This window comes from Drosophila biarmipes, chromosome 2L (assembly GCF_025231255.1).
Source record: "Drosophila biarmipes strain raj3 chromosome 2L, RU_DBia_V1.1, whole genome shotgun sequence".
Classification (NCBI taxonomy): domain Eukaryota; kingdom Metazoa; phylum Arthropoda; class Insecta; order Diptera; family Drosophilidae; genus Drosophila; species Drosophila biarmipes.
This window is the reverse complement of record NC_066612.1, coordinates 22,590,018-22,611,438: the sequence shown is the minus strand read 5'-3', so window position 1 is coordinate 22,611,438 and position 21,421 is coordinate 22,590,018. Positions and strand designations below refer to the sequence as shown.

Here is a 21,421-nt window from a genome sequence, read left to right as displayed (position 1 = left end):
AATTTTATCAAAATCGGATGTCATAGACAGCTATCGGAAAGTTGGTGGGAATTTTGACATATGACTTTCTAAGCTTGGAAATATCATGTTTTAATTAGTTCTGGATTTCGCATTACATTTTATTAACATGGTATGATTTCTATATGATTTTTATAAGTGCAAGGGGACACAAACTTCGGCTTGCCGAAGTTAACTTCCATTCTTTTTTTATTTTTATTTTAATTAATATTTGAACAAGAAAGGAAAATATAAAAATGTATATTCCCAATATTATAAGATAATATGTCAAAAAGCCCCAAAGCTATAATTTCTTTCCGACCAATTATCCGATCGTTCCTATGACAGCTATATGAAACAGTCGTCCGATTTTAATCAAATTTAATTCGAAATTCAGAACTAATTAAAAAATGTTATTATAAGCTTATTAGGTTGTATGTTAAAAAACACCAAAGATATAATTTTTATTTCATGTTTTCCGACTAATTTTCCGATCGTGGCTTTCGATGCTTCGATGGTACATATGGAGTTTACGTTTGGAAGGGTTCCTGCTGCGATGATGTTGTTATCCTCGTTCACGACTGCGAAAGTAGACGATGAATCCGTTTTAGAACAATCCGTATAAAGCCAGTTTCTTGGCCCTAGCTGACTTCTTACAGGACAAAATTGTGCTTGGGAAACTCAGCTGGGTGTGCCACTCTTGGTGAAGAAGTGAAGATCCTTTTTTATATGATGCGTTACATCTTTCCAGGTGGGATGCAATTATTTATCTCCGCTTAGGGGCTGGCAGGCCAATCTGGGCAGCGGTACTACGAAATTGCGATACTAAATTCACAGTGACTTGGTTTAGTCTGGACTTTATGGTTGGTAACCCTGCTTCAACCAGAATGCATCGTATGGGCGATGTTCGGAATGCATTGATTTATCTGCGAAGTGAGGTATTATAAGGTGATTGTAGGTTCCTTAGGTGGGTTGCTGCACACTAACCGTAGATTGGGAGTGCGTATTCGATTTTGGAGTGGATAAGGGCTCGGGTTATATTGGCTAGGATGTTAGGATGGATATGTGAAAACTCTGAACTTAAGAACTTGATAATGCTAAAACGGTCTTCATATTGTTTTCATAAGGTAATACAGTGTTCCTTAAAACTAAACCTAGAGTCAAATATAATGCCAAATATTTCTAAACTTTTAACTGGTCGGATGTTTTTATTTCTTAACTCCAAAGTTGGGAAGCAACAGTGGATTTTCCGACAAATGTGAAGTGTGTTTCATTTCTCTATGGCAAGAGAAGCGCCTGGGGATATTCCCCAGGATTCTAAGCCCTGGAGAGTTTTTAAAAATGTGTTTTTACCCTCCTTAGGTTGCTTTCATGACCACTGATTTTGATTTGATTTTCTTGTACCTATCTAAAAAAAGGTTCATGTGGTCAAAAGCTATGATAAACAGGACTACCGACAAGGGCGAGCTGAGGTCTTGTTGTTGACTCTGACTCTACAGGTCCTCTTCTTCGTAAAGGCTTTAACCAGGTTGTAAAGCCTTGGAGCAATGCCCAAAAGCTGGAGTCGAGAGGGAACTGCATGTAGCCCCACTCCGTCGAAGGCCTTTTTGAAATCCGCCGCCAGGATGGAGACGTCATTCCTAGTCAAAATGGCATTCGATTTTGAGATCCATCCCTGTTAATTGCAACTTGGTTGCCATTGATCCGATTGTGACGGTTGATGATCCACATGAGTCGAAGTGCAATCATTTTTTTCATTATTTTGTTGAGACAGGGTATTCGATAGCCATTAGTTTCTGAAGCTTTGGCTTTGGGTTTTGGGATGGGAATGACGAAGGAAGATCGCCAGGTGTGGGGGTAGTTGCCGGTGGAAAGCATGGACGTGGCGGAATCAGTTTTAAGATGGTATATGAAATTTTATCAGCGCCACGGCATTTGCCTTCTTAAGATTCTAAAGTCCGAACTGTTGGTGATATTGTAATTGGATTGTATGATGAGGATTAGAAGGATGGAAGAGCTAGCAGACGTTCTGATGTATTTCGTAAGTAGAGCAACCTGACGATTGAAGCACCTGGATACCCACCTAGATTCGAATTCGGTGCAGTTGGCCGAACTTACTTTAGTCTGCGGATCAGTTCTGTAAATTGGAATCGGTAGGGTTTTATCTAGGAAGAGAGGGAATGCTAAGGAAATAAAAATGGAGAAATGATCGCTTCCATGCAATTGCTCGCTAGTAGACCAACTGTTGAGGTGCACTTCATAGGGCTAGGAATGTATTTCCTGACCTTGACTGTGTGCCAGGAGACGTCTAGTTTGCCAAACCAGGTGCGAAGATCGAATTTTCCAAGTGGAACATCAGAAGGTTTTAGTTTGCCGTATATTTTCCTGGAGATCTTGAACGTGGAGCGTAAATTTTGGTCAGCTGTTCTTTCCCGTCTCGTCACCGGAGACATTTATGAGGAAGAGCGCATACATATATAGTACCCTGGACAAAGGTAGGGGACTCATGGGTGTGCTTTCGATTTCGCAAATACCAGTATGATTTTTGGGTTTCAAGAATTTTTCTGCCGAAGGTTTGGTACTCACCAGCATTAGGATGTTGCCATCGCAAAGGGACGACTATATCAAGTAGCTGTCATAGGAACGATCGGAACATTGGTGGAAAAATAATATGAAACAAGTTATAGCTTTGGGGCTATTTGACATATTTTCTGTTAATACTGGATATCACATTTTTTATATTTTTAAGAATTTTAAATTCAATTTAATGAAAATAAGACTACTCTAACATAAGCATGTAAAATAAAATGGAATGAAAAAAGAAAAAAATAATTTTTTTTTTAATATCACTGAAGTCAGAAACAATCCTTCAAAATTGCACATGATGTTACTAAAGTTGATTATTTCTTAGAACTGCAAGGGTATACAAACTTATGCTTGTTTTAAATTGAATTCGAAATTCTGAAAAATATAAAAAATTATATTATACGACACTATGTCAAAAATCCTCAAAGCTATAATTTGTTTTATATTAATTTTCCACCGATTTTCCGATCGTCCCTATGACAACTATATGACACAGTCGTTTGATTTTGATAAATATAAATTCGAAATTCAGAACTAATTAAAACACCAATGATATAATTTTTTTAATTTGTTTTCTTTTTCGATTATTCCTATGGGAGCTTTAGGATCCGGCTGGTGCCGACTTACTACCTGCAAAAGGAAGAAGACTTTTGTGAAAGTTTCAGCCCAAAAACATTAAAACTGAGAGGCAAGTTTGCGTAGAAACGGACGGACAGTCGGTCATGGCTAGATCGACTCGTCTAGTGATGCTGATCAAGAATATATACATACTTAAGGGGTCGGAAACGTGTGCTTCACTTCTGACTGAAATAATTTTACCCTCTGCAAGGGTACAAAAATAGGTTGGATTTTAAAATAACTTCAATATTAACGTGGCGAAAGTTGCTTTGATTTCAGTACCATACTGGACTAAAGTCTGTTTCGTTTTGTTTTTACTGGTTAACAAACACGCTCAGTTGATCAGTTAGATTTGGCCCGCTACCAACTGAACTTTGGAAGTAACACAATGAGGTTGGTTATTAATGCAAGCCCAGCCAAATCAAGTTAGAAACAATGGAAAGACCCGCTTTTGTAAGGTCTGGGCACGCAAAATAATGAATTCCCTTGGCTGCTTACCTTATTATTTTGAATTTTTACTTCGTATCGTTCAAAACGGTTTCTTGGTTTCCTAACTAAAAAGTCAACGAACTTAGGAACTAAGCTTAATAATTTAAAATCCTTGGGATTACGCGGCCGCTGGGGGCTCATTTATAAGGCCGTAAAATAGTACCAGTTTGGTTGGATCGTGGCGCACTAGCAGTATGAAAGGAGTGTCTCCGCGGAAGAGAACGTCCGGTCCGGATTTCTTGAGGTAGGTGACAGTAGACGCCGCCGCCTCCGTCCCCTGCTCGTTTACGTTGAAATCGACCTTATGGACAATGTCGTCCACAACCAAATCGGACTGGGCCCCTCCCGCCCCGGCTCTTCGCTGGGCCTCCAGGTTCTGCAGGCTGTTTCCACCCAGCGAGGTCGACCTGGACACGGCGTTTGTGGCGATCAGTGAGAGATCATTCTGCACGGTGCTGAAGATGCCGCCCAGACCAATTTTCTGCATGACTGCCTTCAGGTTCATTGACTCGGTGAGATGCATCTTCGGGAACGCCACCAGAGCTTGCCGTCTGTACATCCTGCTGATCAAGTCCTCCACCTTGTCCGCGGTCAAGCGCTTCTGTAGAGTCATGAGTTCGCCCACCGACGACTTAAAGGGCTGGATGATGTACATGGTGCTCAGGTTTCCCCGGTACGGCAATCCAATGATCTTGCAGCCCAGCTGGAGATCCTCGTGGTAGGGGTACGACCCTCCCGTGGCCATCATCTGGACCCTCACCACTGGCTCAGTTCCCTCGCCGTTCGGGTAGAAGTTATCGGGCCGGGTGGTAGACTCGATGAAGTCCGTCTCCCAGAAGGCCTTGAAGTACAGCGCGTTGGCTAGAATCATACTGGTGCTCTGAGGAATGTCGCTGGAGATGATGTTCTCGATGCGGTTCTTCGTGTTCCGGGCCACCCAGGAGTTGATGTTATAACGTGCTGTTGCCGGACTGCCCTCGAAGTCCTGAACCTCCACATCCGAGCCGTAGATCTCTGCGATCACCCGCCTGGAATTGCACAATATCGCAGTACATGAGTAGGCAATCAAAGAGGCGCTCCCGATTAGGCATGCACATGTCGCGGGGCAAAGTGGAGCAGGAGTGTGGGGTGCTGGGGATGGGTGGAATACCAATGTGTATTTTTGACTAGGCGAGGTAATTATAAGCTAAGCAAATGGCAAGTCAGTGTGGTATAATTGCAGATAACAATGATGACTTATAATATTTAAAACTGATTGGTAATCAAACCTTCTGACGCTCCTATCAGTGACCTTTATTATTAAAATAATTTGGCTTACTCTAATTAAAGTTGCTTAGTGCATGCAGTTCCGGTTAGTAAGCTTCACATTTACCTTAAATTTCTCAATGAAAGGCTTGTTTTAAAAGTAATATAAATACATGTGAAATAATATGTGTGTGTTGGTTGACTTCTATCCCTACATAGGAAATAATTTAAGAGCTCTTATGGGCTTGAAATTTAACATTTATGGATATAAATAAAAAAATTGGTAAAACTTGGTTTGGTGCAAAGATAAATGTATAATGGAAAAATCAAATTAATGGAGTAACGGAAAAAATAAAATAGTGGGTCAAATTACAATCCTGGCAACGTATTCTAAAACCCTAAGTACTTTCTGAGCGAAAAGCTTTGCATTTTGGCTCCGTGTAATACTCAAGGCGATCGCCAATCGTCTGGCATTTCCCAGCGCCCATCCCCAACCTGATCTCGCTTGGGATCCAGTTTGCAGTCAATTACCCGCAGCGAAGCTCACCTGTAGTCGGGGTTGAGTGAGTAGCCGGTCTTTGTGAACAGTCCGTTTGCCAAGTGCACCTCGTGGGCTCCGGGTCTCTGGGCCCGTCGATTCGACCTCATGGGGCTGCTGGCTCGCCAGTTGGTTAGGGGGCGTCCTGGCGAAACGCCCTCTCTGGTTGGTTGAAGCAGGTCCTGCAGCATCAGGCCGAACTGCTCGTGCAGCCTGGACGTGTCGGACATCCCGAAGACGGCGGATAGCTCCTCGTAGCTGCGACCCCTGGCGCCCAGAAGCAGCATAGCCAGGGAGTTCACAATGCTCAGCGGAGAGAACACCTCTGTTTTCTTATAGTCCAAGTGCTGTCCCAGAATGTTGGCGAAATTCAGCACGCTTCTGGCAATCTGATCGGAGATCGGCAAGTCCACGTAGGGGTGTGTAGATGTGTAGGCAGCCGGAAGCGGCTGTTTTTCGGCACTGCCGGAAAACAGATCCATCGCGAGGTCGCCTTTTGTGGCAGGGCCGTTCACGAGGACGGGCGACTGCAGGGGCGGTGGCGTTGGAACAGTTGGCAGGGGAATCGACTGGACTTGCTGCGGCTCCTGCTGGCGCTGCCGCAATCCTTGCCTTAGTCCATGTATGTAGGCCATTTTCTGCGGAGTTCTTAGGTCATCGCGAAAAAGGTCCGACTCACAGCGCACCGCACTCATCGTTAAAAGTGCCAGAAGCAAGCGCCACATTTTGTAACTTTAATCTTGAACACACACAGAACAACTAAATAGGTTTCGATACATATACAATATGTATGTATATACAGTCTTTTCAACGGATATACGCGATGTGGCTGTTCGAGTTGTTGGGGCCAGACTGAGCTGGTGGTGCTCAGCGTGAATCTTTATAAAACTGGAATCGGAAACTCGTTATCAAGCGAACACAACACACTCCTTCAAGCCCCGGTCTCTCGGGCTCCGCGCTTATTCCCAGCTGATCTTGGAGAGCTTTTCGCCGACGACGACTCACTGGTTATACCCGAGTTTGTTTACATGGCCGGGCATCCGATTTCTGCACCTGCTATTGATCTTCGACGACCGGTACTTTCTGTGTTGATGTACTGCCCCCTTCAACATTCTGCGAACTCTGCGGCGGAAATCCATTCGAGCTCTCTCGAGCGTTTGTGTCTCAGCCCGTGACGAACATACTAAAGTTATTCTCCCGCCCCCCGTAGGTATATAGCTATAATTTAAAGACTACACAACAGCATTTATGTTAGATGCGTGTTCTGTGCTGTGTCATTGGAAAGTTCGAGTACAGTGGCACAGTGATAAAGCTGGGAGTCTCCCATCGCTAGGATAAGATGAACACTGTGCTTATCCGTAAGAACTTCATGCAAATGGGTTTTAACGTCTATAGTAAAAGCCATCACACGTACCGGTAGTAAAATCAGAATGAGGCCGCTTGCATAGAAAACTGCTTCGGAATAAGGAGTAATTTGCCCTTTGATCGATGGCTAAGAATATCTTTACTAGTTTTTAAGTATTATTATATGCTTTAACAGAGTAGTTTTCAGATTAGCAAATTGAAATTTTCAATATCTTTCAACACGAACCAACCGACTTTGGTTTTCCAAGAACAAAAAATGTTGTAAAGGAAATATCGTCCGGAAATGTGTTTCGAAAGACCTTGGCAACATGGAGACAAAGGAACACGTTTCGGTAAGAATATATTCAAGATTCAACGTGACTAAAATTTTGAATTACATAAAATAGGCTAATAACATTCTTCAAAATATTGTTACTTCGCAAAGTACACCCCTTTTTAGGCAGTCAAATAAATAGTTAGTTTTAAGTACAACAAACAGTTGTGCAAGTGATCCCACGCAATTTTCAGTGTCATACTTTTTTAAATTACCCTTATAAAACTAAAGTTCGATAAACTTTATGTTGCCCCTAAATTAACTTTATTAAACTTGAACTTAACTCATTGATCCAGAAAGTTACAATTTTAAGAGAGTCGTGCCAAATACATAAGTTTACAAAATCAATAAATACCCCAAGATCACGAGTATTTATCATTATTTATTTAAATTTATATTTCAGCTCTGACACAAGTTTCTTTTTAAATATTTTTCAGTTTTAAAGGTTTAATTACAACTGAAAAGTATGTAACAGGCAGAAGGAAGCCTCTCCGACTTCATAAAGCATGTACGATCGGCTGTAATACTCATATACTCATATACATATATACATTGAGGTTTGGCAGCTGCATAAGATACAATTTGTTGGGCTTTTAATAATTGATTTATTAAAAAAGTTTTAGTCGATAACAAACTTATAATTGCTTCCCTTTAATGTAAAATGTATTCTCATTTACAACTTTTGCATAGTTCTGGGCGTTCAACCTTTTATACCCGTTGCTCGAAGAGTAAAAGGGTATACTAGATTCGTCGGAAAGAAAGAGTTTCCGACCACATAAAGTATATTTATTATTCATCAGGATCACTAGCCGAGTCGATCTAGCCATGTCCGCCTGTACGTCTGTCCGTCTGTCGGTCTGTCCGTCCGTCCGTAGGAACGCTGACAGCTCGGAAACTATATGATCTAGAATATGCAGACATGGTATGCAGACTCCGGGGCTTTCTGCGCAGCGCAAGTTTATTTCAGCGAGGTGCCACTCCCACTCTAACGTCCACAAACGGTTTAAACGCTTAAACAAAGTTTTGCCACGCCCACTCTAAAGCCCACAAACGGTTTAAACGCTTAAATCTGTGTACCGCCCACATAACATATACTAAAATAGCGGCTAGGTGGCGCTTTACAATATCGATTTGCTGCTTATAAATCTCTATATTCCTTTTGCACCCATAAGCTGAGTGTATCTGATAGTCGAGGCACTCGTCTACTTCTTCGGTTCCTCACGCCGCGCCGCGCCGCTTCAGTGTGCGCACACCTTAATCAAAGCAAGCCATGTATTGACACAGAACTCTGTCAATGTTCCCCTTTCAGGTACGTGAAAGAAGTCTAGATTCGCGATTTGCTTCAACGGCCACTTTATCTGGTCTATAATTATTTCGGGCAGGTAGCTATCAGGGACATTGTCAGGGACTCGAAAAAGCGGCCCTAAATCTGTTATATTCGGACCATTTCAGTGTGGGTAGAGTATTTAGCAAATTAAATTACGTTTTCAGAGGCGTATAAGATGATAGTTGTTTAGAAACTATTAGCATTTCCAATCTGTTTTTCCCGCTAAACTAGAGGGTTTGCCCAAAAGTAGTAGAACAAAAGTTTTCTATATCTAGCTACGTATTACACCCATACGATCCCCTAAAATGAAAAAAGGATTCATACAAACCCACAAAGAAGAAAGACTAACATGTTCAATTTAAGAAGAAAAATAAAATCTTGTTTTTGGAATTTCTTAGGAAGGGGACATCAACAAATGATATGTTTTTAGACGCATGTTCTACGTAAGAACAAAACTACCTTAAAGCCATAGGTCATTTATTCGGATTTTAACAAATGAGCTGATAATTAATGAGTAGTCTCCTCCCTAACTCCGTCAAGTTTAATTTTTTAAATTTTTAATTTTACACCTTTACCGCCTTTTCTCCCAGACCATAGTTCTTCACGTGAGAGATATGTAATATTCGCATTTTTTTTCATATGTACAGGGTTGCCCATATTCGACGGACCCATCTGACGACGCCATAACTTTTGACAGAGATGTCAGATCGCTTAATGACATACCGCGTTTGAAGCGTCAGTCCAAGCAGATTTTTACCATGGAACAATACACGCCACGCGAGCGCCCTTAAATAGTTGAAATTTACATTCAACAGAACAAGACAATTGTGAAAACTCAACGTGCTTTTAAAAAATTAAAAAAATGTGAAAAGTGCGCCTTCTAAGAACACCATTAAGCGTTTATACGAAAAATTTACGACTGGTGAGGCTCTTTCTAATCCGAAGAGGCCCAATAAAAGTCGACCAAGGCGATCGGACGAGAATATCGCTGCCGTACGAGCCAGTGTTGAGATGTCCCCAAGAACATCCCAAAAACGCCGTTCTCAGCAGTTGGGCATGGCTCGGTCCACTTTACCACGGATTTTTCGCGTTGATTTGCATTTGTTCCCGTACAAAATTCAATTGACGCAAAGATTGTTGCTTACGAACAAGCCTCGTCGATTGGAATCGGCCCAAAGAGTCATCGAAATGGCCGAAGATGACGATCAATTTTGGAACAAAATTATCATGTCCGATGAAGCCCATTTCACATTGAATGGGACCGTAAATAAGCAAAATTGCCGTATTTACGCCACTGAAAATCCTGAGAAGATTCAAGAAGTGCCTCTTCACGACGAAAAAGTCACAGTTTGGTGCGGCGTTAGTTCGAAAACGGTCATTGGGCCGTTTTTCTTCCAAAATGAAAATGGCCATGCTGTTACCATCAACCAGGAGCGTTATCGCGACATGATGACCAATTTTGTGATGCCAATTATTCGTCGAAAGCGTATGAGGCAGTTCTGGTTTCAACAAGACGGCGCTCCACCGCACTCAAGTCGCATAACAATCGATTTTCGGAAGAAATTGTTTCCGGGCCGTTTGATGTTGAAAAGTGGCTATTTGGACAGGCCACCGCGTTCGCCCGATTTGACGCCGCCTGACTTCTTCTTGTGGGGATATTTGAAGTCAAAGGTTTACGTTAACAAGCCAAGCACCCTAGAAGAGCTCAAGGACAACATTCGTGAAGAAATAGCCGCTATTCCGGCCGAAATGTTGGCGAAAATGATGGAAAATGCTGCAAAAAGGGCACAATACGCCATCAACGCCAGAGGCGGCCATTTGAAAGATATCATATTCAAAAATTGATGTAAACAAATCTACTTGGAACAAATTAAATGATTAAGATTGCCAACCGCCAAATTTTTATTTTTTTCTTTGATTTAAAAAAAAAAACATGGGTCCGTCGAATATGGGCAACCCTGTAAGTATAAAAAAGCATTTTTATCTACAAAATCTATACACTTATCAGTCACTCAGTTTAAGATTCTAATTTCAAAATATGAATTGGTTACTAGTAAAACAGCACAAAGATTTATGTTGTTTTAATTATTGAATAAATAATTAAAAATGTAGAAATAATTACAAATCCCTTATTCTAACATTTATCTAACGGGTATAGTTATTCGTTACGCAAATGGCCAAAACGCTTAAATATGACTGCCGCCCACATAACATCTACTGGTGGTCCGGTAGGTGGCGCCCTAAAATATATTTGCTCCCTTAAGCTGAGTATCGGGTATCTGATAGTCGAGACACTCGACTATCGCGTTCTTCCTTGTATTACAATTTTGTTTGTGTAATTCAGCCTTGCTTTTAGAAGAATAAGTTCCTAATTTGAACCATATTTTATTTTTGACTCAAGAGCTTTTCACACTTGATTTGAATGCACTAAATCGGGTCGAAAACACTTTACATTTTTTTAAATTTGTGTGGTGATGTTGTTAATCAGCCCAATAGGTTGTGTCGATGGCTTCGAAACCAATTTTCTCGAACATTCTCCTCGAGGCAGTGTTTTTGGTAACCACAGGAGCCACAACTTGATCTCCTAGTGCGGAAATCTTCTTGGCCATAAATTTTACCAAAAGGCTGCCCAGGCCCAGTCGTTTGTGTGATTCCAAAACCTGCAACAGACCCAAAGATCCAATCGGCAATCTAAGTAGGTAAGGAGTAATGAAACATATTGCGTCATAGGTAGATTTGAACATATACATATCTCGTTAGCCTTTACCTCAAACACCAGGCGACCAACTTTCCGTGGTCGTCATAGGCTCCTACATTTACATTGTACTTGATTAACTTTCTAACAAAGTTTATTGAGCCGGGTGAGCGATGTGGCCAGATTTCATTAATGGCTTCGGCGTCTTCCAGAGCCAAGTTCAAGAGAGTTATGCCAGAGGGGGCCCTGGGTTTAATTTGCTTATGAAACTCGTTGACCAACATACAAAACGAACTTACTCAATAGTAAAGGTATCTATAACTTCTTTACGTGCTCTGTACCAAATAGTTTCCACAATAAGTGGACCTTTGTCGGTATAGTATTTCCTGCCAATAAGGTCCACCGCCGGCTTTAGTCGGGAACAAAATCCAAAAAAGGTGTATTTCTTCTCAAAGGACTCAAGGCATTCTAGGGCTTTTATCGCACGGTCCAAATTGTCGCCGAGAGTATTAAAGTATAGGTGCTTAAGAGGTGTTTCCAAATCCACCTACATTCGAAAAAAATGAATAAACGGATCGAATCTGTGTCGCACTTACAGTTAAAACAAAAGTGCCATCGGTCTCCCAGTCTCCATTTAAGGATAGGCATGTAGCTTTCAGTTCTGGGTCCTTTTCCACCCACTTGATGAAATTATTTATGCACAGATACCCTTGGGGGTCGGTATCCTTATGGACATACAGATCTCGCAGCTTAGTCCAATCGCTGCGGGGAATTTCAATCAATGCATTCTCCTCCGACATGATGACCACCTCTCCTTCCAAAAGCCGATTGAAGACTGATTTCTGATTTGGAAGAACCAAACGAACGCAGAGAAGTAATTTGCTGATTCCTACGCTTAAGAGAAACGACATTGAAGAGAAAAAGATACTCCTATTACGAAGAGAGAAAGATACTTTTCTCCGAACACAGACGGCATTTAATACTTTTGATTAACAGTCTAAAAACGAAAAAGAAATTCATTTTTATGGAATCACTGCCCAGTAAAGTGTTTTGATGGGTTCAAAACCCAATTTCTCAAACATCTTTCGGGAATTGCGATTTCCGGGGACAACGGTGGCCAGAACTTCCGAGCCAGTGGACTTAATTTCCTGTGCCATAAAACGCACTGCCAGGGATCCGAATCCTTTCCGACGATGTGCAAATAAAACATGCAGGTTGCTCAAGCAGCCCAGTTCAGACCTGAAAAATGTCTGGATATTATGCGAGAAAGAATAAAGAGACTGAATCTTTTTGTCACCTAAGGCACCAGGCTACGGGTTCTCCGTTCTGATCGAAAACACCAGCAGTAACATTATTCTCCATAAATCCCCTTATCAAAGTGATAGAGTGTACTGAGCGTTAAGTCGAGTGTTGATCAACCAAGTCAGCATTTTTGGCACTGAGATAACCAACTTTATTCGAGCCATGTAATCTAAGAACTGGATAACCAATAATGTATTTATCTTAAAGATGCACTTATCCCACCTCGGCACCTTGTCGCTTGGCAGGTGATACACAATAGCTCCCTGATGGTCCAATTCACTCAAGTTTTTACCCAAATGCACCCAATAGTTCTCAACTAGTGGCTTTAGACGTTCTCCATAGCCACAGATTAAATGGAATATCTTCAGGTTTAGGGAACACAACAAGAGGCTCACGTCTTCTAGAAGACCTCCAATGGTGTTGAGGTAAACGTAAGCCCTGGAGTCTAAGTAATGCTGAAATCAAAATCTACTTATAATCACAAAGCCGTAATAGGGAGATAAACGGCTTACAACGAGTGTAAAGCTGCCATGTGTTGGCCAATCCTCATCGGTTGAGTATATCTTAACCGACTCGCCCTGAGATGGAGGTTTGTAGTTCAAAAAGTACTCGATTAGGTCGAAGCCCGCCAGATTTGTGCGATCACCAGCATATAAATCCCTCAACGCTGCCCACTGATCGCGAGCGATTTCCGGCGATGAAAGCCCCATTGAAATTGTTGCCGAGACTGAAACAGAACGATTCTGAAAATCGCAGCGGGCACTACTCACTGCCTTTGCTCTTTGCGACCGTTTCTCTTATTTTAGCTTACAGACCGGCCTGACGTCACAAGCCAAACGCTCCTACTCTTATACAGGCACCTTCCGACGTGAGCTTGATGTGCAAACAGTCTTTCGATAGCCCTACTCACTAGCGCGTTTTTATCGACGATCTACAGCTGCTGTCTGTTCTGCTAAAATGTATTTCAAGAACAACAGAGCAAGTTCGAGAAATGGAGCGGTGAGTTATTCGAATTATTCATAGCGAAAACGCCGTGGCGAACGGAGCGACATGCTGGGGACTCTTTCAGGAAATTATTTTTCTGGTCTTCGGCTTCAGCTGTGTTTACATAAGCACTTGGTATCAAACCGAAAATGTCAATGCGACATCTCCTAATTTAAATGAAATGTTCAAGTATTTGCATTAAAATTGGTTCTTCTCCAGAACCATGACACCATGGCTTCTTTACAAAACACAAATGTTAATCAAACGCTATTGGAAACAAGTTTGTCCATCAAATAAAATGTTGACTGTCCATTGCTCACACATAGAACAAATTTACTTGTGTGCTATTTATCTGATCATAGCTGTATGGGGGTTGACGTTGCTAAATTCAAATTAAAATTCCCCTATTTATTAGTAATGCAAAAAGTGCAGCCCGTTCAGTATGAACCACTTTTCAATGCCAAAAACTATGCAACACTAAAAACGCAACTAAAAAATTGTACTATATAATACATTTTTTAGGGAGAACCTTAGACGTTTGTCATCAAAAAGTAAAGACTAAACATTTTTCGAAATAAATTGATTATTATAATTCCGAACAGGGTCCACAACAAATGAGGCGTAGCCTTCCTAACCATATAACCATACATATTTTATGAGTATTACAGCAAGAGTGAATATACTAAAATTGTATATGTATACTTTCCCTCACACAAGTTGATACTAGAACTTTTGTATATTGATATTAAATCAACCCAGGGAAATATATTGCCTTGACTGTCCTATATTAAAGTCAAATGTGTCATCATCCTAACGAGGTAAGGGGACATGACGATCGCACCATCAACAAACAAAAGTTTTGACATTTTTCGTCACAAGAGCTGCTATCAGAACTTTTGCACACGTGTGTGTTGAGGGTGCGATCGTCACGACCCCTTACCCCGTTTGGAGGGGCTTTTGTTAGATTTTAATATAAACTTGTTACATTTGTAAACATCTTATTAGGGTCATTTAACTGCCTCAGTGTAAGCAAGTAAAATCATAAAGCTGATCATCACATCCTGGGAACTGTAGTTTCCAAGAAATTCAGCACTACGCAAAGCACGGCTGTGGAAGTTCTCGATGACAGAACTCAAAAAGATTTAATGCCAGCCGCGCCCCTTCGGCAGCTTCGATGCCTGAACCATTCAGTTACCGCAAGAGACCCCGGCAAGTAGCAATCAAAGTCAATAATAATTCACTTCGACCTGTTCTGAGTGTTTGATGCCATTAAAGCTGATCAATTCACACACGCATGCCTGGTTTTTGGACACCCGAGGCCGTCGACTAGCTGACACTGGGGTCACCAGGCATATGGTATGTAAAATGTGATCAGTGCGAGGAAGACGGTCGATCGGGTAGACGGAGAGCAGACCTAGTCAGTATCGTTCGACTGTTGGAGCGCTCAAGTCCGCTTCGATTCGTTCAGCTGTTACACTTTAAACTGTCCCAGTTTTGCATTCCTTGGGTAGTTTAACCAAAAATGGAACGCCAGTTAATGCGGGACAGCGCTAGCGTCGGGTCTTAGTGAAGCAGCAGAGTTCCAAGTTCAAACACCGCTCCCACAAATTCATCAGAGAATCAACACACTACGGCTTATCATTGACAGGCGAACCGGTTTGTCCCACAAGGGTAGAGCCAGAACACCCCGCACTTGGATATATCCGATACCTGGCTTTAGGTTGACTGGCGACATGGGTCAGAAGCTCTCGTGTTGCAGAGAGTGCGATGAATGGGAATGGTGCAGAAGTCAAGGCAAGGACCACCCCACGTTGCGTATACGCAATGCCAACGCCAACTATTTAGCAGGGGCTCCAACAAACCACGAAACGGGTAAATTAATTTAAGCAACTAAGCCGTGTCGAATTAGAATTCATTTATAGCTCTAAATTGTGGGTGGGAAATACAAAAGTTGATGTTGTGATTCACATATAAGTTATAATTTGTACTCAACACTCTTGTTGACTTAAGATCCCCAGTATATGGTATTAGTTTGTCAAATGTAACCACATTGTTATATGGAAAGACCTATTAGCTTTTGTTTGGGCAGATATAAACATCTGTGGCACGATGATTTAATTTTTAAATTGCTTTCCATGGTTTCACACATTTTAAATTATTTATTTAATAGTATACAGCGTGAAATTAGATTAAATCTTTGCTTACGAAAGTTTCAAATTGATTTATTTCGTAGAGCATGACACGTTTGTCATTTGATCGTTTGATTTGATTCATTTTGCTCTTTAGTTACTGCCTTGTAGACATGCAATTTTATGCCGTGGGCGTAGAACACTCATGGCGGTGCTGCCTACAGTGCACTTTTTCCTCCATTAGCTCATTTCAAGCTGCAATTTTGAAAATTGAATCAAAATAAACAAGCAAACACCTGCTAACTGGCAGAGAGCTTTAACAGTTGGTGCCCTCAAATATGATAATAAACAGCCGAATGTTTAATAAGAGCGATTCCCGAATCGCCAACGCAAATTGATGACGGGTTTGCTTGAGGAGCCGTTCCGGAGAACACTCTGTGCTCACTCAAGATGTTGCCATTGTACAATGACGTAGTCGCTTGAAGAATCCAACAGCCTCTTCGCCAGCCCGGGTCCATCGGAGTTGCGCCGAAGCCCAGCTTCCAGTCCATAATTAATAGTAACCCCTCAGAACCCAAAGAGAGAAACCGAGAGATGAAGAGCGACGCACGCACCACAGTCAAAACTAGCGGGCCCAAACCATTTGCGATCAGTTAGGTTCGAAGCGTCGCGGTGTTCACATCGCAAGATCGTCAAGGGGTTCCGATAAAAAGATACTTTGAGTCGCAGTTTCCGTTAGGTTGTTCTTCTTTTGTCGCTGTTACCGGTGCTACCTCTTGTGCTTACCGTAGCTCGTAAATTGTGGTCTTCTTTGCTGACCGAATTGAACTAGCCAAGCCAAGCATGAGCTACTGGTATCGGAACTATACGCCCAGTTGGCTGCAGCGATGGTGGTCCTCTTCGCAGCCGCGGAGAGTGAATCCTTTTCGCAGCACCCGACCCTCAGCAGATCTGGAAGGTATGCACACCTAGCCCAAGCTCGGTTACCCAATCAAAGAGCTCCATTACCCTTCGTATTTGTGAGTCATTAAAATTGGATTTTAATGGGTTTTGTAATTTATATTTCGGTCTATGACTTCATTTTGTTCTATTTTGAATTCCCCAACGAAAACGTAAGTCAAAACAAATGCGAAAAATAAATGATTTGTCCAATTCAAAAGGCTTAATGCAAATCATTCTAAATTTAAGCTTACGTTTTTTGTTTTTACGGAAGATGACTTCACTGTGCACAATGAAAAAACATATAAGATATCAAATTTAAAAAACATTAGCTTGATTTTTGCGATTATTCCAGATTTTTGGAAAGTCAGAAAGTTCCTCAGGAACGAACTTCAAAAGATTCAAACTTCGGCTTCCCCGCGCCTGCTTTTCTTCTTGTATGTATTCATATTTGTCTGAGATGTGTAAAAGATTATATATGTGAAAGAAAAAAAATCACTAAACCTGTTATCACAAATAGGAAATTTGAGTATGACAAATATGTTTGCTATAATTTCTCGCCAGATTTTTTTAATTTTGTATAGTTTTTGTTTATTGTTGCTCTATGACTTCATCATTCATGCTTTTTGTTGTACGTATTCCTATTTCCGTTTCGGAATTTGCGTGCTTAGTGATTTGACACGTTTGGGTGGTTCAACTATTTACTATTTTGCAAATATTTAAACACACCGCAGCACATATTTGCATGCAAACAAAAATCAACAAAACACAGTGCTCAAACAAATATTAATTGAATGGATCGATCTACTCATTTACATACTTATGCATATTGCAGTTGTAAGTGGTCTATCTGAGAAAAGGCACATGTATATATTCCTAATTCGGATCGCTAGCCGAGTCCTAGCCTTGTTCGTCTGCATTAGGGATGAAGATTGTAGAACTTCCTACCAAAAATGATTTAAATCGGACCATTTATTAAAAGTTGTAGGCAAGTAAGGAACAGCCGAGTTCCTGCATGCGTACCTATCTTACAGTCGCTTCTACCGAATATAGAGTACTTTCTTGTTTAGTTTGATCCAGATCAAAGCCCCTATTAGATTACGTAGGAAATGCTGTTTCTATTGCTCAGAATAATAATTCGATGCCAGTGCAAATCAAATAAATCTATTTTTATTTCCAGCATAGAACTTCAAGTGACCTGCGTAAATTGAATTTCATTTGCACTTGTACCTTAAAGAGTATACACTTTAAAATTATTTTTGTGTATTTTCTATTTTAGATTACAACTTTTAAACTTACCTAGATAATATTTATACAAAAACTTTGAATTTTCCCTATAAAAAAGTTTTCTTATTTTACCTAAAATGTATTTTTGTTGGATCTAGTGGTGCGTTGGCGTCACGTTAATTGTCCACTACGAAAATTAATTGGCCTGGCATTGATCTTTTGGCCATCGAGGCATAAGTTTGTTATGTTTACGGCTAAAGGCGATTAGTCAATTTAAGGCTGGCAGCACATTTGCTTTATGATATCATCGGCTTCCTAAGGAAACCAAAGCAACGCAAAACAGCTTTTAAAATAGAGAACTAATGCTAACAGAATTCGGCCAGACCCTGTGAAAATTTATATCACTCACGAATAGAATAATCGAAAAGAATTGCAGAAATTTAAACAAAATTATTAGTATAGGTAGTATTATAATAATCAGACTTCCAAATAATTATGGTTTCTATTCAACAGATGCCTCCAGTTCAGCGGTGCTGGGCGTAATGAGGGTCGACCTCTGCCTGGAGGACAACCATGTCGAGCATCACACGAGTCACTTCTATGCGGCGGCTGCCAAGGAGGCCCTAATCGTTAGGAGAGGAGAGCCTTTCAGGCTAAAGATCCACTTCAACCGAGATTACAGTCCCAGCAAGGATGCAATCAGCTTTATTTTTACGGTGGCAGATGACACCAAACCCAGCCCTGGTCACGGGACGCTCAATGCCCTAGTTCCCCATGACGGCATCGATTATTTGGGAGACACCCTGGAATGGGGGGCTGGTATCGAGTCGCATGAAGGCCAAACCCTTACCGTGCTGATCAAACCGCCCTCCACCTGTCCTGTGACGGAGTGGAAGCTGGACATAGACACGAAGCTGCTGGGGGACGGATCGCGGAGTTATCCCCTGCCTCTGCCCATACTTGTGCTATTCAATCCCTGGTGTCCGGATGATCAGGTCTATCTGGAGGATCGTGACCAGCGCAAGGAGTACGTGATGCACGATACCACCCTCATTTGGAGGGGATCCTACAACAGACTGCGGCCCTCAGTTTGGAAAATCGGGCAATTTGAACGACATGTGCTGGAGTGCAGTTTGAAGGTCCTGGGAACTGTGGGCAGAATTCCGCCAGCCTACAGAGGTGATCCTGTGAGGGTTGCTCGGGCTTTGTCTGCTCTGGTGAACTCGGTGGATGACGATGGTGTCCTTCTGGGCAATTGGTCGGAAGATTTCTCCGGTGGCGTTGCACCCACCAAGTGGACTGGATCCGTGGAGATCCTTCAGCAATTTCACAAAACCCAAAAGTCGGTGAAGTTCGCACAGTGCTGGAATTTCAGCGGTGTCCTCGCCACCATCGCCAGGAGTCTAGGAATACCTGCTAGGATCATCACATGCTACTCCTCTGCCCACGATACCCAGGCCTCCTTGACAGTGGATGTGTTCATAGACTCAAACAACAAAAAGTTGGATGCGGAGACCACGGACTCCATTTGGAACTACCACGTGTGGAACGAGCTTTGGATGCAGCGACCGGACTTGGGAGTGGGCCAGCATGGCACATTCGATGGCTGGCAGGTGGTAGACGCTACTCCGCAGGAGGCCTCCGATGATATGTACCGCGTGGGCCCCGCTTCAGTTTCGGCAGTGAAAAACGGCGACATCCTTAGACCTTTCGATGGCGGCTTCGTCTTCGCGGAGGTGAATGCCGATAAGCTCTACTGGCGCTACAACGGACCTAGTCAGCCGCTCAAGCTCCTAAGGAAGGATACGCTGGCTATAGGCCACCTGATCAGCACGAAAGCCGTCCTCAAATGGGAGCGAGAGGACATCACTGATACCTACAAACATGCAGAGCGTTCGGAGGAAGAAAGGAGCACGATGCTCAAGGCCCTCAAGCAATCCCGCCATGCCTTTAGTAGGTACTACCTGAACGACAATTTCAATGAGATCGAGTTCGACATGGAGCTGAAGGACGACATCAAGATTGGGGAGAGCTTCAGTGTGGTCCTGAAGGTGACCAACAAAAGCGACACTCGCGCCCACCTGGCTACGGGTCAAATCAGTTGCGACGCCGTCCTGTACACCGGAGTGGGTGCGGTGGAGGTCAAGACCTTGGCCTTTGAACTGCAACTTCAGCCCGAGAGCAGCGACTACGTTCGCATGGAGGTCATCTTCGAGGAGTACTTCGACAAGCTGTCCTCGCAGGCCTCCTTCCAGATCTCCGCCGCCGCCAAGGTTAAGGACACCGACTACGATTACTATGCCCAGGATGACTTCCGAGTGCGCAAGCCGGACATTAAGTTCCAGATGGGAGAGGCTGGCATCGTGGCGCAAAAGGAGCTCGATGTTATCCTGCGCCTAGAGAATCCGCTGCCCATTCCTCTGCACAAGGGAGTGTTCACAGTGGAGGGGCCGGGCATCGAGCAGCCATTGAAGTTTAAGGTTGGTTTTCATGCAAATAGCTTTGAACGCTCATCCTTTCTTGGGCCATATGCCCTTATAAAGCTGTTAATGCTTCTCAAACAATATGGTTTACTTACAAGGTTCTTCCCTGGTGCATTACCAATGTTACTATAATCATCACAATATATACATATACAATATATATATAAAATCGCAGTCGACTGCGACACAGGCAGAGCCGAACGCAACAGCGACAGAGCATCTTTTATTGCTGCCTTTGTAAAATCATCATTAAAATCAGCACTTATTGGGCGATTGGTGAGGATTCTTTTGCAGTAGCTCAGTGCCTAAAGGATTATTAACTATTGACAAATTAAAACAAACATTGAGTATAAACCTTCAGGGATGTAGCGCCACAAACTATTGCGATTTTTAGGCGTTAGAATGGGCAATGCAGCGGGCTTGGTGGCCTCGAATGTGCTATTCTCATTGTTTAGCTGAAGGCAGTTCGGGTGAGATGAAGGTACTAGGTCTGCGTTTCTGAGGGTTCATAGGGCTATAGAATTGCTAGTAATCTTGATCAAGTATATATGTATTTTCTTTACGGGGTCGGTGAAGTCTTCTTTTAGTACTACACATACCCCTATTTATGGACACAAAAAACCCTTTGAGAGTGTCTTTCGATTCCATTTTCCATAGCGTCCTAGGCAACCTGATGTTTTACTGACACCTGGTAAAATGGGCACCCTCCTTGGGAGTTCTGCTTCATACTTACTTTTCCACGACTATAATATGGACTTTTAAAATCTTAGATCAATATACTGTACCCTGCCTGAATGAAGGAGCAACATCACTAATAAAATATTTTCCTCATCTACTCAGATCGCCGAAATTCCAGTGAATGGTGTTGCGGCCGCAACTTTCAAATACACCCCGCCTTATGCAGGACGTGGCACAATGCTGGCAAAGTTTACCTCAAAAGAACTGGATGATGTTGATGGCTATAAGCACTATGAAATTGAGCCTCGACCGGAGGATCTGCTGCATCCCAATGGAAGCCACAGGAGGAGCAACATTATCCGCAGACGCACTGATATTATAGCCTAAGCCGAACTAAGTTAAAATGAATTTCTTCTTGTGTTTCGTAGGTTAACTGATGTTGTAAATAATATCATTAATATATACATTTTTTATTTAAACTAGACAAATAAATAAGTTATTACTTA

General features: G+C 42.2%; 4 protein-coding genes across 6 annotated transcripts; 1 reads left to right on the top strand and 3 right to left on the bottom strand.

Annotated features, from left to right (window-relative positions):
• Positions 1 to 3,138: 3,138 nt before the first annotated feature.
• LOC108036735 (serine protease inhibitor 28Dc) lies at positions 3,139 to 6,353 on the bottom strand. Its single transcript, XM_017113040.3, has 2 exons — positions 5,483 to 6,353; positions 3,139 to 4,718 (listed from the first exon to the last, which is right to left on the bottom strand). The coding sequence occupies exons 1-2, from the start codon at positions 6,196 to 6,198 to the stop codon at positions 3,809 to 3,811; spliced, it is 1,626 nt and encodes a 541-aa protein (XP_016968529.1). The 5' UTR covers positions 6,199 to 6,353; the 3' UTR covers positions 3,139 to 3,808.
• A 4,475-nt stretch (positions 6,354 to 10,828) lies between these two features.
• LOC108036703 (uncharacterized) lies at positions 10,829 to 12,017 on the bottom strand. 2 transcript variants are annotated; one of them, XM_017112997.3, is made up of 4 exons: positions 11,770 to 12,017; positions 11,473 to 11,720; positions 11,246 to 11,419; positions 10,829 to 11,169 (listed from the first exon to the last, which is right to left on the bottom strand). In XM_017112997.3, the coding sequence occupies exons 1-4, from the start codon at positions 11,971 to 11,973 to the stop codon at positions 10,959 to 10,961; spliced, it is 837 nt and encodes a 278-aa protein (XP_016968486.1). In that variant the 5' UTR covers positions 11,974 to 12,017; the 3' UTR covers positions 10,829 to 10,958. The 2 variants fall into 2 exon arrangements, with proteins under 2 accessions (XP_016968486.1, XP_016968487.1); XM_017112998.3 differs by having other exon boundaries at positions 11,004 to 11,138.
• A 106-nt stretch (positions 12,018 to 12,123) lies between these two features.
• LOC108036704 (uncharacterized) lies at positions 12,124 to 13,302 on the bottom strand. Its single transcript, XM_017112999.2, has 4 exons — positions 12,988 to 13,302; positions 12,698 to 12,930; positions 12,471 to 12,644; positions 12,124 to 12,412 (listed from the first exon to the last, which is right to left on the bottom strand). Exons 1-3 carry the CDS (start codon positions 13,183 to 13,185, stop codon positions 12,572 to 12,574), a joined length of 504 nt encoding a protein of 167 aa, XP_016968488.3. The 5' UTR covers positions 13,186 to 13,302; the 3' UTR covers positions 12,124 to 12,412; positions 12,471 to 12,571.
• A 1,616-nt stretch (positions 13,303 to 14,918) lies between these two features.
• LOC108036783 (annulin) lies at positions 14,919 to 21,421 on the top strand. 2 transcript variants are annotated; one of them, XM_017113125.3, is made up of 3 exons: positions 14,919 to 15,331; positions 18,268 to 20,234; positions 21,078 to 21,421. In XM_017113125.3, exons 1-3 carry the CDS (start codon positions 15,193 to 15,195, stop codon positions 21,300 to 21,302), a joined length of 2,331 nt encoding a protein of 776 aa, XP_016968614.1. In that variant the 5' UTR covers positions 14,919 to 15,192; the 3' UTR covers positions 21,303 to 21,421. The 2 variants fall into 2 exon arrangements, with proteins under 2 accessions (XP_016968614.1, XP_016968615.1); XM_017113126.3 differs by lacking the exon at positions 14,919 to 15,331 and adding an exon at positions 16,242 to 16,546.

Excerpts from the sequence above, each read along its gene's own strand:
- LOC108036735 (XM_017113040.3), bottom strand. The coding sequence starts at position 6,198 with ATGTGGCGCTTGCTTCTGGCACTTTTAACGATGAGTGCGGTGCGCTGT. Across the intron at positions 4,719-5,482 it reads TCACTCAACCCCGACTACAG|GCGGGTGATCGCAGAGATCT; the intron begins GTGAGCTTCGCT and ends GTGCAATTCCAG.
- LOC108036704 (XM_017112999.2), bottom strand. The coding sequence starts at position 13,185 with ATGGGGCTTTCATCGCCGGAAATCGCTCGCGATCAGTGGGCAGCGTTG. Across the intron at positions 12,931-12,987 it reads ATGGCAGCTTTACACTCGTT|CATTACTTAGACTCCAGGGC; the intron begins GTAAGCCGTTTA and ends TTTTGATTTCAG. Across the intron at positions 12,645-12,697 it reads CCAAGCGACAAGGTGCCGAG|ATTACATGGCTCGAATAAAG; the intron begins GTGGGATAAGTG and ends TCCAGTTCTTAG.
- LOC108036703 (XM_017112997.3), bottom strand. The coding sequence starts at position 11,973 with ATGTCGGAGGAGAATGCATTGATTGAAATTCCCCGCAGCGATTGGACT. Across the intron at positions 11,721-11,769 it reads ATGGCACTTTTGTTTTAACT|GTGGATTTGGAAACACCTCT; the intron begins GTAAGTGCGACA and ends TTTCGAATGTAG. Across the intron at positions 11,170-11,245 it reads TTGGTCGCCTGGTGTTTGAG|ATTGCCGATTGGATCTTTGG; the intron begins GTAAAGGCTAAC and ends TTACCTACTTAG.
- LOC108036783 (XM_017113125.3), top strand. The coding sequence starts at position 15,193 with ATGGGTCAGAAGCTCTCGTGTTGCAGAGAGTGCGATGAATGGGAATGG. Across the intron at positions 15,332-18,267 it reads TCCAACAAACCACGAAACGG|ATGCCTCCAGTTCAGCGGTG; the intron begins GTAAATTAATTT and ends TCTATTCAACAG. Across the intron at positions 20,235-21,077 it reads AGCAGCCATTGAAGTTTAAG|ATCGCCGAAATTCCAGTGAA; the intron begins GTTGGTTTTCAT and ends TCATCTACTCAG.